Source organism: Diaporthe amygdali (assembly GCF_026229845.1).
Source record: "Diaporthe amygdali strain CAA958 chromosome Unknown NODE_7_length_1459731_cov_64_868725, whole genome shotgun sequence".
Classification (NCBI taxonomy): domain Eukaryota; kingdom Fungi; phylum Ascomycota; class Sordariomycetes; order Diaporthales; family Diaporthaceae; genus Diaporthe; species Diaporthe amygdali.
Genome location: NW_026517027.1, coordinates 246,564 through 259,645, shown reverse-complemented (window position 1 = coordinate 259,645; position 13,082 = coordinate 246,564). Strand labels below are relative to the sequence as shown.

Below are 13,082 nucleotides of genomic sequence, written 5' to 3'. Positions count from 1 at the left end.
TTACCAGCAATGACTTTCTTCTTGCTGACTGGTTTTTCTCTCACAGACTCTACCTCGCATTCGACGGGCCGTTGATCCCGATGGAAGTCCCCATGCGATCCTTGTTGATCCAGTAAGTTTACATCTACATCGTCCTCGACCTGATGGATCTCTAACTGGTTCTTGGCTACAGATTCGTTATCATGGAAACGATGTTCCCTCCCAGATCGTGCCTCGAAAGAACCAAAGACTGCAGATCGCCAATCCTTCGAATCACTCCGGTTTAAGCCTCGCCAAACATGGCTTTGCTTCGCGTGGTCGTCTTCTTCATTTGGGCCATGGGATTGGATTTGATAGCCCGGCGCAGTGTTTGTTCTGTTATGTCAACTTGAGGACACTACAGCTTTTTGAGATTTTGAGTATGGCGTTGGATTTTCATTCTGTTTCAGGTACCTAGGCAGTCTTGAAATTGGCCTATTAATCATTCTACACATCTTTATGACTTCAATCGTGCTTCCTTCCATTCGCATTCTGACACCACTAGATATTGGGACGATCTTTACAACACCTAAATTTGGCACGTGCTCATGAGGGGCCTCTGGACCCTTCAGCTCATGAGGAGGAACGGAGGTCTGATGCAACTACCCAGGGTTGCCTGCCAGATTATGGAGGCATCACCGAATCTGCTCAGTCGGACGTTGAGGGCGGGTGGCCCAGCTGAACGCCAGCCGCACGCCAAGGACACGCCGAGAGTTCGTCCCGTCGCTTGGCCTGCATTGGCCAGATCCAGAAAGCTTAATAAACTGTCAAACCCTTGCAAGCGACGATCAGGAACTAGAGCGGGTGATTAGGCCAGGCACACCGGGCAGATATCGCACCAACAAGCATCAGCAGCACTATGGCTGCATGGCAGGACTGGGGAGTCGCAATCGCGCAGTGAGGTGACGAGATGGGGCCAATTTCCGTTATCACTCTCAGAGCTCCACGGCCTGCCCATTCGGTGCCAAGCGCCGCTCAGAACACCATCTTTCCCCTGCTGAGGCGGGGTCGGCTCGTGTGCCGGCGCGCAAGCCACCTGCATGGAGATGCAGGTCGGCACCACGGCAGGGCTTCAGCTGTCCCTGTCGGCAGTCGAGTCCACTTTGGTTGGCAGGCTGGTAGCATCGCGCGAGACCCAGTGACCTCATGCGTACTCATGTCTGCTTTTCTTATCCGAGTCCACCATGTGCTGGCTGGTCGAGCCTGGTGAGCATGTCTGCAGGGAGATAAAAGGGGGTGAGCCCGGATGCATTCTCTGTTGACCGTCTCTGCCGCCTGTCCTCCCCTCCAGAGTGCCTCGTCCCTCCTAGAGCATCAATTAAGCCTGTGGTCGACAGCGTCAGAATGAAGGCAACTGGAATTCTCCTGGCAGCAGGCCTCCTGGCCAGCTCGGCCATTGGCAAGCCTGTCAAGCAGCGCTCTGCTTTCGCAGTCAAGGACGCCCACCACGTGCCTCGCAGGTGGATTGAGACCGGCCGCCCTGATGCTGACCACAAGATTGCGCTGCGTATCGGTCTGAAGCAAGGCTCTTTCTCAGACCTGGAGCGGCAGCTGTACGAGGTGTCTGACCCCGATCATCGATCATACGGGCAGCATCTCAAGGCCCAAGATGTTCACAAGTTGCTGGAGCCCTCCGAAGAAACCTTGGACGAGGTTCATGATTGGCTGGCCGACTACGGTGTGGACAAGTCTGAGCTGAATTACAGTCCAGCTAGGGATTGGATCACCGTTACGCTCCCAGTGGCCGATATCGAGGAGATGCTGAACACCAAGTACTCGATCTACCGGCACGCTGATGGATCGGAGCTTGTTCGTACTCCCAAGTGGTCTCTGCCGCTCCACCTTCACGATCATATCGACACGATCCAGCCGACCAACTCTTGGTTCCGAGCCAAGCCCAGGGCCTACGCGCTCAGAGTCGAGACGCTCGAGGACCAGAAGCCGGCCACGAAGCTGTACAGCAACGCCAACGTCTCTGATGTCTGCGTCTGGGATGCCGTCACTCCCACCTGCTTGAGAACGCTCTACGGGACCATCGACTACCAGACACAGTCCAACAATACCAACATTATGGGCTTGGTAGACTACCTCGGGGAATCTAACAACCGTAACGACACTTTCCAATTCCTTTCGAAATATCGTCCTGAGGCCAAGTCTGGGGCCTATGAATTCAAGTTCGACTCCATTGCAAACGGTACAACCACACAGGTTTATACCGACGAAATGATCGAGGACGAGACCAATGTTGAGGGCAACCTGGACGTGCAGTCCATGCTCGGAATCGGCTGGCCAACCCAGCTCATCGCCTACTCCGTCGGTGGCAGCCCACCCTACACCCCAGACGCGGCAACCACGACCGACACCAACGAGCCCTACTTGGTCTGGCTGGAGCACCTGCTGTCGCAGTCGGACGAGGAACTGGCCAAGGTGATCAGCACATCGTACGACGACGACGAGCAGACGGTGCCGCTGTCGTACGCCACGCGCGTGTGCAACGATATGGCACAACTCGGCGCCCGTGGCGTCTCGCTCTTCTACGCCTCGGGCGACGAGGGCGTCGGGTTCAGCGGCTACTGCGTCTCTAACGACGGCACAAACAGCTCTTCCTTCCTGCCCGAGTTCCCTTCCTCCTGCCCCTTCATCACGTCGGTTGGCGCCACTATGAATTTCACCCCCGAGGTCGTCGCATACAAGAGCACCGGCTACTCCAGCGGTGGCGGCTTCTCTAACTACTTCTCCCGGCCGCTGTACCAGGACGGCGTTGTCGACGCGTATATCGAATCATTGGATGGCAGGGACGCTGCCTACTACAACCAGAGCGGCCGCGGGTACCCCGACATTGCTGGCCAGGGATACTACTACACCGAAGTGTGGGACTCGCGCGACATTCGTGTTTCTGGCACCAGTGCTTCGACGCCGGCCATTACTGCGATTTTCGCATTGGTTAATGACGCGCTGCTGGCCGCTGGCAAGAGCTCTCTGGGCTTCCTCAACCCGTGGCTTTACAAGAAGGGTTACAAGGCCTTCACGGATATCACTTCGGGCAGTGCTAGGGGCTGTTCTGAGCTTGGAGACGGCCTCGGGTTCCCTGCCCAGGAAGGCTGGGATGCTGTTACTGGGTTTGGCACGCCTAAGTTCAAGAGTATCCTCGAGGTGCTGGGCATCGGTAATGCTTCGTTCACGGGGAAGAAGCAAGGCTGGAGCGTGTCACAGTAAATAATTCTTGTAAAATACTGAAACCTTGATGTTGTTTATACAAATATGAAGTTCCATCCTAAAAGTTCTAATGACACCTTCGACCGCGGACCTATTGCCCTTGTTGTTCGATCCAATCCGACAGACGGCGCCCTAGCAGTGGCGCTGCTGTTCTGGACTCGAGAGCGACCAGGTGAACGCCACCTTGTTGGGGGCATGAGCCCCAACTCGCTTTATCATGGGTTCGTCTCATGGCCTGTTCACGGCGCCAAGGCTTTTTTTCCGTCTACTCCTCCTTCGCGCCCTCATTCTCTCTCATCTGCTCAACCTCCTCCATCTCTGTGTCCTGTGTCATCTCTTCGTCTCCCAACGTCTGATCACTCTCCTCCATCACCTCATCTTCCCTGCCCTCGTCGTTCTCGCCGTCCGAGTCCGACATCTCGCCCGCAGCCCTCTTCTCCCGGTAGGCCTGAGCAAAGTTCATCCACTCGGCCTCCTTTAAGACAATGGAATGGCGAATGGCACACGCGGGTTCACTCCTCCCGAGTATGGCCTGCAAGTCCAAGGCACGTCAGCAAGACTATATTTCAGATAAGCAGACGCCTGTGTGGAGTAGGACTCACGCCAATCTCCTTATGAGTCAGACCCCGAATCTTCATCTTGATCAACCTCCCGATCTCCTCGTCGCTCCACGGGTCCTTGCCCTTGGCAACGACCGGTCCGCTCGACCTTTTCTTTCTAGCTCGGGGTGCCTTCGCTGCTCCTGGCGTCTTCACTACTCGTGGCTCATAGTCGTCATCGGAGGCGCGCTCATCTTCAGTCTCGTCGTCATTAGTGGGGATCTGCGCAGCTAGAATCTCATGGTCGTCTATGTTGGGTCCACTTTCAGTATCAAGTTCGGTCTCTTCCGGCTGAGGGTCATCGGTACAATCTGCTATAAGATCGGTGGAGGCTACGGCCTGACGTAGTGATGGCGTTGGAAGCCGTCTCACGTCTCCGCACACGAGGACGGGCTTAAGATCAATTGCGGCAAGAGCTTGTACGCTAATGTAGAGCCACCTCTGATTCAGTGGGTGGCTTTATCGTTGTTAGTGATTGAGGTGCTTTACTGGGTCTTCGCGAGGGATCACTCACTCCAGATGCTCCAGGTTGTAAGCGTCGAGAAAAGACAAGGCTGCGTCCGAGACTATTTCGAGGTTGGCGACGGCAGGATCAGCAGCCAGCGATTTGAGGGGGAGGATCTGTTCGATCCTGTCCTTGATGACAGCCTTGTATGACTCTGCCAGTCCCCTGCGAGGTCGTTCTGTCAGCTAAATCACCTGAGCGACGATGCTGCAAGGGTAACTCACGTATCACGCCCATTGCGGTAGCGCAAGGCTTGCTCAACCGCGTTCTGAGCGATGGATGGGAGGTCCCTAGGTGTTATCAGCATACCGATCGCACGTTGACTGCCATATTCGGCGATGCTTACTCGTCGTTCACCATATTCTGCCACTTGAGGAATAAGACTGCAAGTTTTTGTCAAGCGAATTGATGCTCTAGATCATGTAGGTAAGTCTGCCAGTTGAAAGTCAGTCCCCTTCCATTCGAAGTTGAGGGACGTCAGGCCTATCGATTGTGGGCAAAGGGGCAGGAAGGTTTTCAGTACCTGCGATATAGGCCCACTTCACTGGAAGTGAGCTCTGCCACCAAAACTTGAATTACCGTTGCCTGGTGACATTAAGGCAAACGAAAGTGTTTGTTGTCCATGTGCTTCTCAAGAGTTGGCTCGCGCCTGCCAGGCTTGCAACTGCATAAGATGGAAGGAAACCACAGATTAATTGTTCCCGGATGATCGGTCTTCCTGATTTTCCTTTAAGTATGATCATGCTGGATTGCGAGAATAGACAGAACACATCACCTCATGAACGATTGATACCATAGAACAATGTGGTCTCAATTTTACAGGAAGTTTGTATGTACATAAAGGCTCAGAGATGTCGATGTGGTGCACAAAGTCATCCCACGATCCAGGAACCAGGTATCCATGTACATAGCTAGTACCGTGGCAATATTATGTTTGAGTTTCCAGAACCTTTACTCGAACAGCTTGCCAGCATCAAGGTAGTGACATGTATGGTCCACTAATGTTCCGGTACCAGTCCCTGCCCTCCTGAGCCTCTGGCCGGTACAACCGCTCTAAGTACGAGACCGTGACGTTATTCCGTTGCGACCGTCAAGGTGAATCGTCAAGGCACTGTCTCTTGGGCGAGGGACCTTGACAGTCATCATCACCCTTTTTTTTGTTCTTTTGCCTAAGACTGGACTCATACCAAGTCGAATGATCTTTCCAATAGTCCATCTGCATCATCCTTCCATACTTGTTCTCGACTGAGCCCTGGCCTCTGCCAAGTTTCTCCTGGAAATGTCGGTTCAGTATCAGGTCGAAAACTCTCAACAAGTGTGGCAGAAGACTCACGGCAACTTCACGGTGAGACAGTCCGGATGCCTTGAGCTCGACCATGCGCCGGATTTCATCATCGTCCCATTTGGCTTTTGCAGCCTTCGCTGGAATGGTCTTCGAGCCGTTACTCGACGGTGTCATTGCCTGGAGTGCAGAATCGTACGTGTCGGAGGCTGGCTGAGGGGATGGACATCCCGACAAGGGATTCTCGATTTCGGATACAAAATCGGAAACAATTGAAATCGGCAGATCGCGTAGTCTTTCGACCTGGCCATCGAGGAACACTTCAGGTTTAAGCTCTATGGCGAGGAGGCTTTGAACGCAGGCGTAGAACCATCGCAGGTTGATACTCGTCGAACTGAACTTGACTCAGTGCTCATTCCTCCATCATGCTGACTCTGTCTGCCTGAGCCCTGCTGAATGAACTTACTCTGGGTTGGCATTGTTGTAGGCCTCTGCGACAGTGACTGCGGCGTCGCAAGCGATTTCCAAATCCGCCACGCTGCTGTCCCGTGCCCTTGTGCGCAGGGGGTAGAGTTCCTTGATTTCATCTCTCACTAAGGTCGCTTGATCGTCATCAAAACTGCTTCGTACACATCGCTATGTCAGCAGTGTTTAAGGACCGGCCACTGGGCAGGCATGGGTCGGACATGGCTTTGTTTACAATTCTGTGCCGATGTGATATCGCAGTGTATGTTGGGTTGCTTCAACAGCAATGTCGCACAAGCACCTAGAGACATCAGCACACTCGACTCAGTGCATAAAGTTTCGGGTTTAGGCCCCAAGCTCACTCGAGATCCATCGTGTTCGATGCAATGCGAGGACGGCGGTGAGGTTGCGCGGGTCATCGGCTGTGTTGGCCCTGGATGGGGGCTGTTGCGTTGGTTGTGGTCTATGCTTGGCCCTCTTGGTGCGATCGGGGGACGACATCTAGATAAATAATGGACTGTGAATGCGAAAGGAGATGCTGTGGTCAGCGGTTGTCAGGAACATCACCTGACTGAGCTGCTTTTTCGGACTTTGACCAGAACAGTGGAATACAAAGAGTGATTCACCACGGCGCAGTGGGGCAAATTGTTCATGAGGAAACCGAATCCGTTTGTATATGATGATTCACCGTGATCAGACCAAGTGCTGCCCAGAACACAAGATGACTTCACATCCCCATGTTCCCATCGCATTGTTGCATCTCAGCCCCGTTTCCGAGGCCTGAGGCCTAACGAAGGTCTTTGTGCCTACAAAGAGCCCCGAGTCGCAGCCTCGAAAGCAAGCCCTGACAATTTGGAACATTCTGAACCTCTCAAACAAAAGTTCAATGGGAGGGCATTTTCTTGGTTCCGCAAACTACATTCGACATTCCACTCCTCGGAGAAGCGTTCGAAAATGTCTTCAAATTCTATGCCTGTTCTCAAATATGGTGGTGAACGATGTTTGAGCCCTTGATAATATCATTTCAGAGAGAAGGATAAGTTTGTGCATTCCGGGTTCTCAAGTTGTGTACCTGTAGCTCAAGTACTGTCCGGATTTGATTCAATTCCCCTGACAGGGCATACATTAACTCTGCGCCGTTGGGAACAAAGTCCAAAGATGCGAAGAACTTGCACCAATTTTCAGAGCGCCTGCGCCGTATAAGTCTTATAGCGAACCAAAGTTGCAGTTTCCAACGTCTATCTGTCGACCTGTAACAAGTCTCACCATCCCGCATTGCATTGTCTGTCATCCATAGTGTCCTATCTGGATCTCGTGGACATGTTTCAGGCAGCATTCTCGTGTGGCTGTCAACTACTCAGCATCGGTGCCTACCTAGATAGTGCTGTAGTAATGATAGAGATCCGTTGACGTGAGATTGGTGAACGACGATGGTAGTCACATCTTTAAGCCATCTAGAGTCCTGAATTTCAAATGATGAAGCATGAGTAGCATGGTCACAATAGCTTAGTCAAGAACTTGATGGTACCCTTTGGGATGATTGTTTATGAAGGTTGTTTTGAGTATTTACTCGGTAGACTCTCCTCATGAAGTCCTTACCCTCCCTACTGCTCAAGATTCATCCCAGGCGGCAAGATGGAGAGAACTTCGGGATGCCTCACTTTCCACAGTCTCTTCTTATTGATTATGGTTCTTGAGCTGAAACAATGGCGGTTTGTCAATACACGCCTCGCACATGCTGCGTGACTTCCAGCTTCAATGTGCAAAGCTGAAATCCAGAACCCATCCTCTTTCCCCCCACCACCTTTTAGTGTGTGTTTTGCGGTGTCGTTCTGTTTTGCCAATATCGACTTTGCTGCTTTGGCGGCGGCCTGCCATTTTTGGAAGCAATTGATTCGGACGATAGAGAATTGGGACAGTTGGACGAGGATGGGGGTTTTCCCTAAAATGAACATCAAGGATCGGTAAACGGCGAAGAAGACACCGTTACTCGTCGATCGGAGTCCTTACAAGCCTGTATCCCTTTGGAAACCATTCCACGGATACTCCGCGCGCAGAGCTAAGTGCACATGACTCGTCTGTTGAGATAGGTATAGGCCTTCGGCGGAAGCCAGAGACCAGAAGCCCCGCCTCAAATACTCATTCTTCGTCTCCATTTTCAGCCAATTCTTTCGTTTGCCTCAACTTATCGCCAGCAGCCATTCACAGACGCATGGCAACTATTAGGTTCAGAGGCGTGCAGACTGACAAGTACACTCCAGCTGAAGATCTCGTGCCCACTCCCACTTGAATTCTTCGTGGTGCCTCTCCCAATCTTCCAAAAGCCTCTTGTGCAACCGGTAAACGTCTGGCACGTACCACTTCTGAGACGGCTGGAATTGTCGCACGTCCACGCTGGGAAATTGGTTCCAGAAATGGTATTCGCCAAAGCAGCATCGTCGCTCCACAGCCTTGGCGCTCACGTAGGACAGCGTCTCCAGGGCACCCAATGTGATGGGCAAGCGTTTTTCCGTGTAGTGGTCAGGCGTGTTCGCGAACAGGTCGCCGAAGCGGACTTGTGTCGTCCAGTCTTCGCTGTGTACCGAAAATGCAAGCTTCTTGATTGAGTGAATGAAATCCAGTCCCGCTGCCTGGGTGAATGCGCTCGGGGTGTTGGGCGGCAATGGGTGAAACGACCTGTAGGACAAACGATTTGGGATCTTGTCGATAAGGAAACACGACTGCTCGAAATTGACGGGCAACAGGATGTGTCGAAATTTCGGACTGGCTTTGGTAGTTCGTTGCTTGCTGAGCTCGATGACAATCTTTCTGCCCTTGCCAATGCTCTTCGGGCTCTTGGTCATGGTGCTGGTGCTCTTGACATTGTTCTTCGCGGTCTCGGTGGCAGGGGTGAAGAGGTAGGTCAGAGGGACCATGACATAGTTTTCAGAGCCTAGAAACGCCTTGCGAGAGTCCCAACAAGCGCTGAGCAACGCAACATGACCGTTCAGCTCCCTATTCGTGCGAATGGGCTTGAAACAAGCAATGAGGCCATTGCCAGGACGTCCGTTAGGGGCAGCTTTTGAGTCATAGGCAAGGTCGAAGTCGAACTCGTAGAGCTTCGGAACAGATAGACAGTTGACGGCCTGCTTCCAGACCATCTGCTTGAGCTCGCCTGGCAGCTCGGGGAAAAGATGGAAGACTCGGTCGCCGTCGTCACCGTCGGCACAGTCAAGACAGTAGCCACCGTCGACCTGGTGAAGTTGGCGAAGCTGGCGAGTAACTGCCTCCCTAGCTACTTCAATCTGAGCCTCCAGTAGACAAGTAGTTGAGGCAATTCCAATGGCGTAATCCTCCTCCGTAATGTCGGACTCGACCGATAGTCGAAGGTGCTTAGCCATGGTCTGAGGATAGTCAGCGTTAGGCACCGCCACTTTCAGTATACCATACCAGACGATCAGAACTTACGACTTCTGGCACTTTGCCACAAAGACACTTGAATGACTTGAAAAAGTGTCGCGAGTGTCGTGCTGGCTTTGGTTTGGTTGCTGATGGCGATGTTTTGAGGACGGCGAAGTGAGAAGGTTGAAGGGAAGGCTGGGTGTGTAGGCTCGCAGAATTCGTGATGAAGTCGATCGTTGAGCTGGTAGACTTCAAAGCAAGTTTGTATCGAGGTTCAAGGAAGTCTTCGAAAATCCACTTTTCCTTGCCAGTAGGCACTTGGGCGGGAGGCGTCAGACGTCGGGACCGTTTGGACGACTGAATGCAGGGTCGCCAAGACTGGAAACAACAAGCAAACGAGTCGATTAGCTAATTGCAAGGCTCTGGGGACAAGTCAATTTGTTGAACGTGTGCGGGAATGGACAGATAGGCCGCGAAGGAGGCACGGGCTGAAATTGCGTCTTTCCAGTCGAGCCCTCTGAATAGTAGCAACACAATACACAAGTGTCCTCCGAAAGTTGTTGACCAATGGAAATCTATTTCATGTATTGAAGTCTCTCTATAGAGTTGTGAGTCTCTTGTCAACTACATTAATCGACTTCCCACTTCTCTCGTTGACGGTCAACTCCTGTGTCCTCACGAACGAGACCCTCAAAGGGTTGACCAAGCCGACATCAACATGGCCCTTGAACATCGGCCTCGCTTTGCCCAGCTCCTCCGCCACTCTCAGCTGTAGCTTAGCTTCCTCCGCTTCAGACACTGGCTGGAAGGCAATCAGAACTGTCAGGAGGTCTTTGGCGTCTTGCCTGCCGACTACTGCCTGTATTCCAGAAACGTGACGGTCAGGGCCTAGCGCAGACGAGACAGCTTCACGAAGGTGCGTAAAGTCGATGGACACGGGACCAAGCCGTATCGCAGTCTGGTCACGTCCCAAAACCCTAAAGAGCCCAGCCTCAAAGTCGATCCATTCCGCCCTGTCTCCGGAGGGGTATCTGACAACAGGCATTAATCTTCTCTCTAGGTTCGTCACTACGAGACTACCCGGTGTGCCCGACGAAGTCGTTACTGTTCCATTCTCCGTGACAATCTCGACAATCATCCCTGGACGGTTGACCTGATGTAGCCTCGGATCCTTCAGGCCGTCTGCAACTGGGAACAGCTCCTTGGCTTCTGGCTGAGGAGGCAGCCCAATCACGCCGCAGTCCATGGTGCCGTATACCAAACTACGCAGCTCGGCATTTGGAAACGCCCTCTTGATGATGCCAACTTGGTCATTATACAGCGCCTCACCAGAGAACAGCAAAAGCCTCACGCTCTCAGCCGTGTTCTTGCCGTGCCAGCCCACGCCGATGAGCAGCTCAGCCATCTTGACCATCGTGGTGACCGTCGACAGCACGACCGTGCCCTCGAACTCCAGAATGTGCGTGACCATACTCTCGGTGGAGACGTGGCCCGCAACAGGTAGCTGCACCGCACCCACGCGTTCGTTGATCGGCAGGTAGAACACGGACAGAATGTGCAGCAAGAATGAGCCATACATGTCTCCAGCGTAAAAGAGGTTGATAACCTTGTCCCCTTGGCGCACTCCGCACCGAATCAAGCTTGTTGCCAGTGCCTTGGAGACTCCCTCAAGTTCGACATGGCTGTAGAATGAGACTTTGGGCTTGGCTGTTGTGCCTATTCCGAAACCAATTAGTCTTCATATCTCAAGCAGATTATAACAAATGTTTGTTTAGTGCTAGCTAATGGTACGGGAAGGCTGGATTACCTCCTGTTTTGAAAATAATGCCATCTTGTTGCTCAGAAGTGACCACACTGCTGTTCAAGCATGTGTTTGCCTGCCAGTACGCAGCGTGGTCTGTCAAGGGGTAAGACTCGAGTCTATTTCCTGAAGCCAAGGCTTCAAGGGCGTTGTTCCAGAAATCTTTGTAAAAAGGGGAATTGCTTTTGACAAATTCGAGAAACGACTCGACCGTTACGGCCTGCTTATTGGCGTGGGCGTTGGCTTTTGGGATGACAGTCATTTTGTTCAGTATTTTGCGGTATCTTGGCTACCAAGTTACTATGGACGCAGTGTTTTACTAGAATTAGTTATATGCACATGGCGATTTGCGACCATCCGAGATGCGTGGAATGGTCTAGCCCAGCCCACTGACTTTCAGACAGTGTCACAAATAATTGAACCGTCGGATGGCACACAGTGGTGTTCCTGTGGATTCAAGGGTCGTATATTCCACATCGATAAGCTCACAAGTCAGAGCAAAGGACAGTTCTGCGGGCCGGTGGACCCGTCAACTCCGTGAGTGAGAACAACGTACGACTCATCTACACCCATGCTGCCCGTGTTCCTCTGCTCCAGGTCAGCCTGGTACGCACAGGCTTCAGCCGGCCTCTGTGTGGGTACCCTATAGCCAAAGACCCTGACTTTGTTTGTCTCAAGACGATGGTGTACTAGACAAATATGCAGGGGATTTATATTGCTGCGCTAAAGTACCCGAATCCGAGCAAAACTAGCGAGATTGAGCCGGGAGATAGACTTCAGATATTGGAGTTTATCCTGCTCATAACCTCCCATACTCTTTCACGTCAGATAAAGCTGAAAAGTATGCGACCCAGCCCTGAACCGTCTGGCTGGGAGCGTAGGTTGGGCAGCTTCAGGTGCAAAAGTCGAATTACCTTATTTTGCCTCGGTCGAACCTTTGGCCCCCCATGTGCAACGCAAAGAGCGCCCGCCGAATTGCCTATCTTCTACCAACAGGCAATTGTGTAGGTGAGTGAGAGCCCAACGCCGTGGCATCCGTCATGTCTCAGAGGATAGAATTCGGTCGTGTTACATGACTAGCACCGAACTCTGTTCCCCACGTTCTGACCAGGCCTACTCAGCCCCTTGTAGTGAGAGGGCATGAACTTCGATTTAGACTCTAACACGCGGTGATGCCATCGGGTTCCGCCGGCCGCCCGACTCATTCGTGTTGGTGACTTGCTGTGAGCCTGCAGCAGCAGTTGCTGCGCAATTATGCAAGGGACTTGGAATGACTCAATGATTCCCAGGTAGTGCTGAGGCGGGCCCTCCTTGGCTGTTTGGGGTCGTGCTCGAATGGGTAGTCCGTCAGGAACCTTAGTCACTCGACTTGAGATGAGGACCCGAGGGTCAGGGAAAGGGTCTTGGTGTATAGTAGTGTTTCATAAGGCTGATGCTACGAATGTCTACTTCCCTCTACAGCCAAGAACACCGCATAAGAAGTGTACCGAGTTTGGATACAGCCTGGAAAGTGCTGAGTTGCAAGCACACATCCAGTGCAAGTAGTGATAGTATACACGCGACAAGTTTAGGATCCACTGTGCAGGCCAAGATGTGACTACATCAGCATTGCGCGCGCACTCTGTGCTGAGGACTAATACTCAGCTGTGCCGAGCCGGAACCTCACCTTGCGTCCTCAGCCTCCCCGTAGATCTTGTATTATTGCGCTCAAGACATGGGCGATGAAACTTTGACACCTCTCAGCAGCTGAGAAAAGTATTTTAATTTCCGGGGAAAACCGGCCGTGCAATCAGTATAGCCCACAAGTGCGCCTGA

At 52.5% G+C, this 13,082-nt stretch overlaps 3 protein-coding genes across 3 annotated transcripts; 1 reads left to right on the top strand and 2 right to left on the bottom strand.

Moving 5' to 3' along the window:
* Nucleotides 1-1,362: 1,362 nt before the first annotated feature.
* Nucleotides 1,363-3,234, top strand: J7T55_013694 (Tripeptidyl-peptidase SED2; the record flags this gene model as incomplete). Its single annotated transcript, XM_053140591.1, has 1 exon — nucleotides 1,363-3,234. The coding sequence occupies one exon, from the start codon at nucleotides 1,363-1,365 to the stop codon at nucleotides 3,232-3,234; it is 1,872 nt and encodes a 623-aa protein (XP_052996032.1).
* A 265-nt stretch (nucleotides 3,235-3,499) lies between these two features.
* Nucleotides 3,500-6,586, bottom strand: J7T55_013693 (uncharacterized protein; the record flags this gene model as incomplete). The annotated part of the gene is made up of 11 exons (XM_053140590.1): nucleotides 3,500-3,766; nucleotides 3,837-4,290; nucleotides 4,348-4,503; nucleotides 4,563-4,628; nucleotides 4,685-4,721; nucleotides 5,176-5,249; nucleotides 5,526-5,611; nucleotides 5,672-6,014; nucleotides 6,087-6,213; nucleotides 6,321-6,386; nucleotides 6,448-6,586. The coding sequence occupies 11 exons, from the start codon at nucleotides 6,584-6,586 to the stop codon at nucleotides 3,500-3,502; spliced, it is 1,815 nt and encodes a 604-aa protein (XP_052996031.1).
* Nucleotides 6,587-8,313: 1,727 nt separating this feature from the next.
* Nucleotides 8,314-11,529, bottom strand: J7T55_013692 (amp-dependent synthetase ligase; the record flags this gene model as incomplete). Its single annotated transcript, XM_053140588.1, has 5 exons — nucleotides 8,314-9,468; nucleotides 9,533-9,823; nucleotides 9,914-9,983; nucleotides 10,105-11,182; nucleotides 11,274-11,529. 5 exons carry the CDS (start codon nucleotides 11,527-11,529, stop codon nucleotides 8,314-8,316), a joined length of 2,850 nt encoding a protein of 949 aa, XP_052996030.1.
* Nucleotides 11,530-13,082: the final 1,553 nt, after the last annotated feature.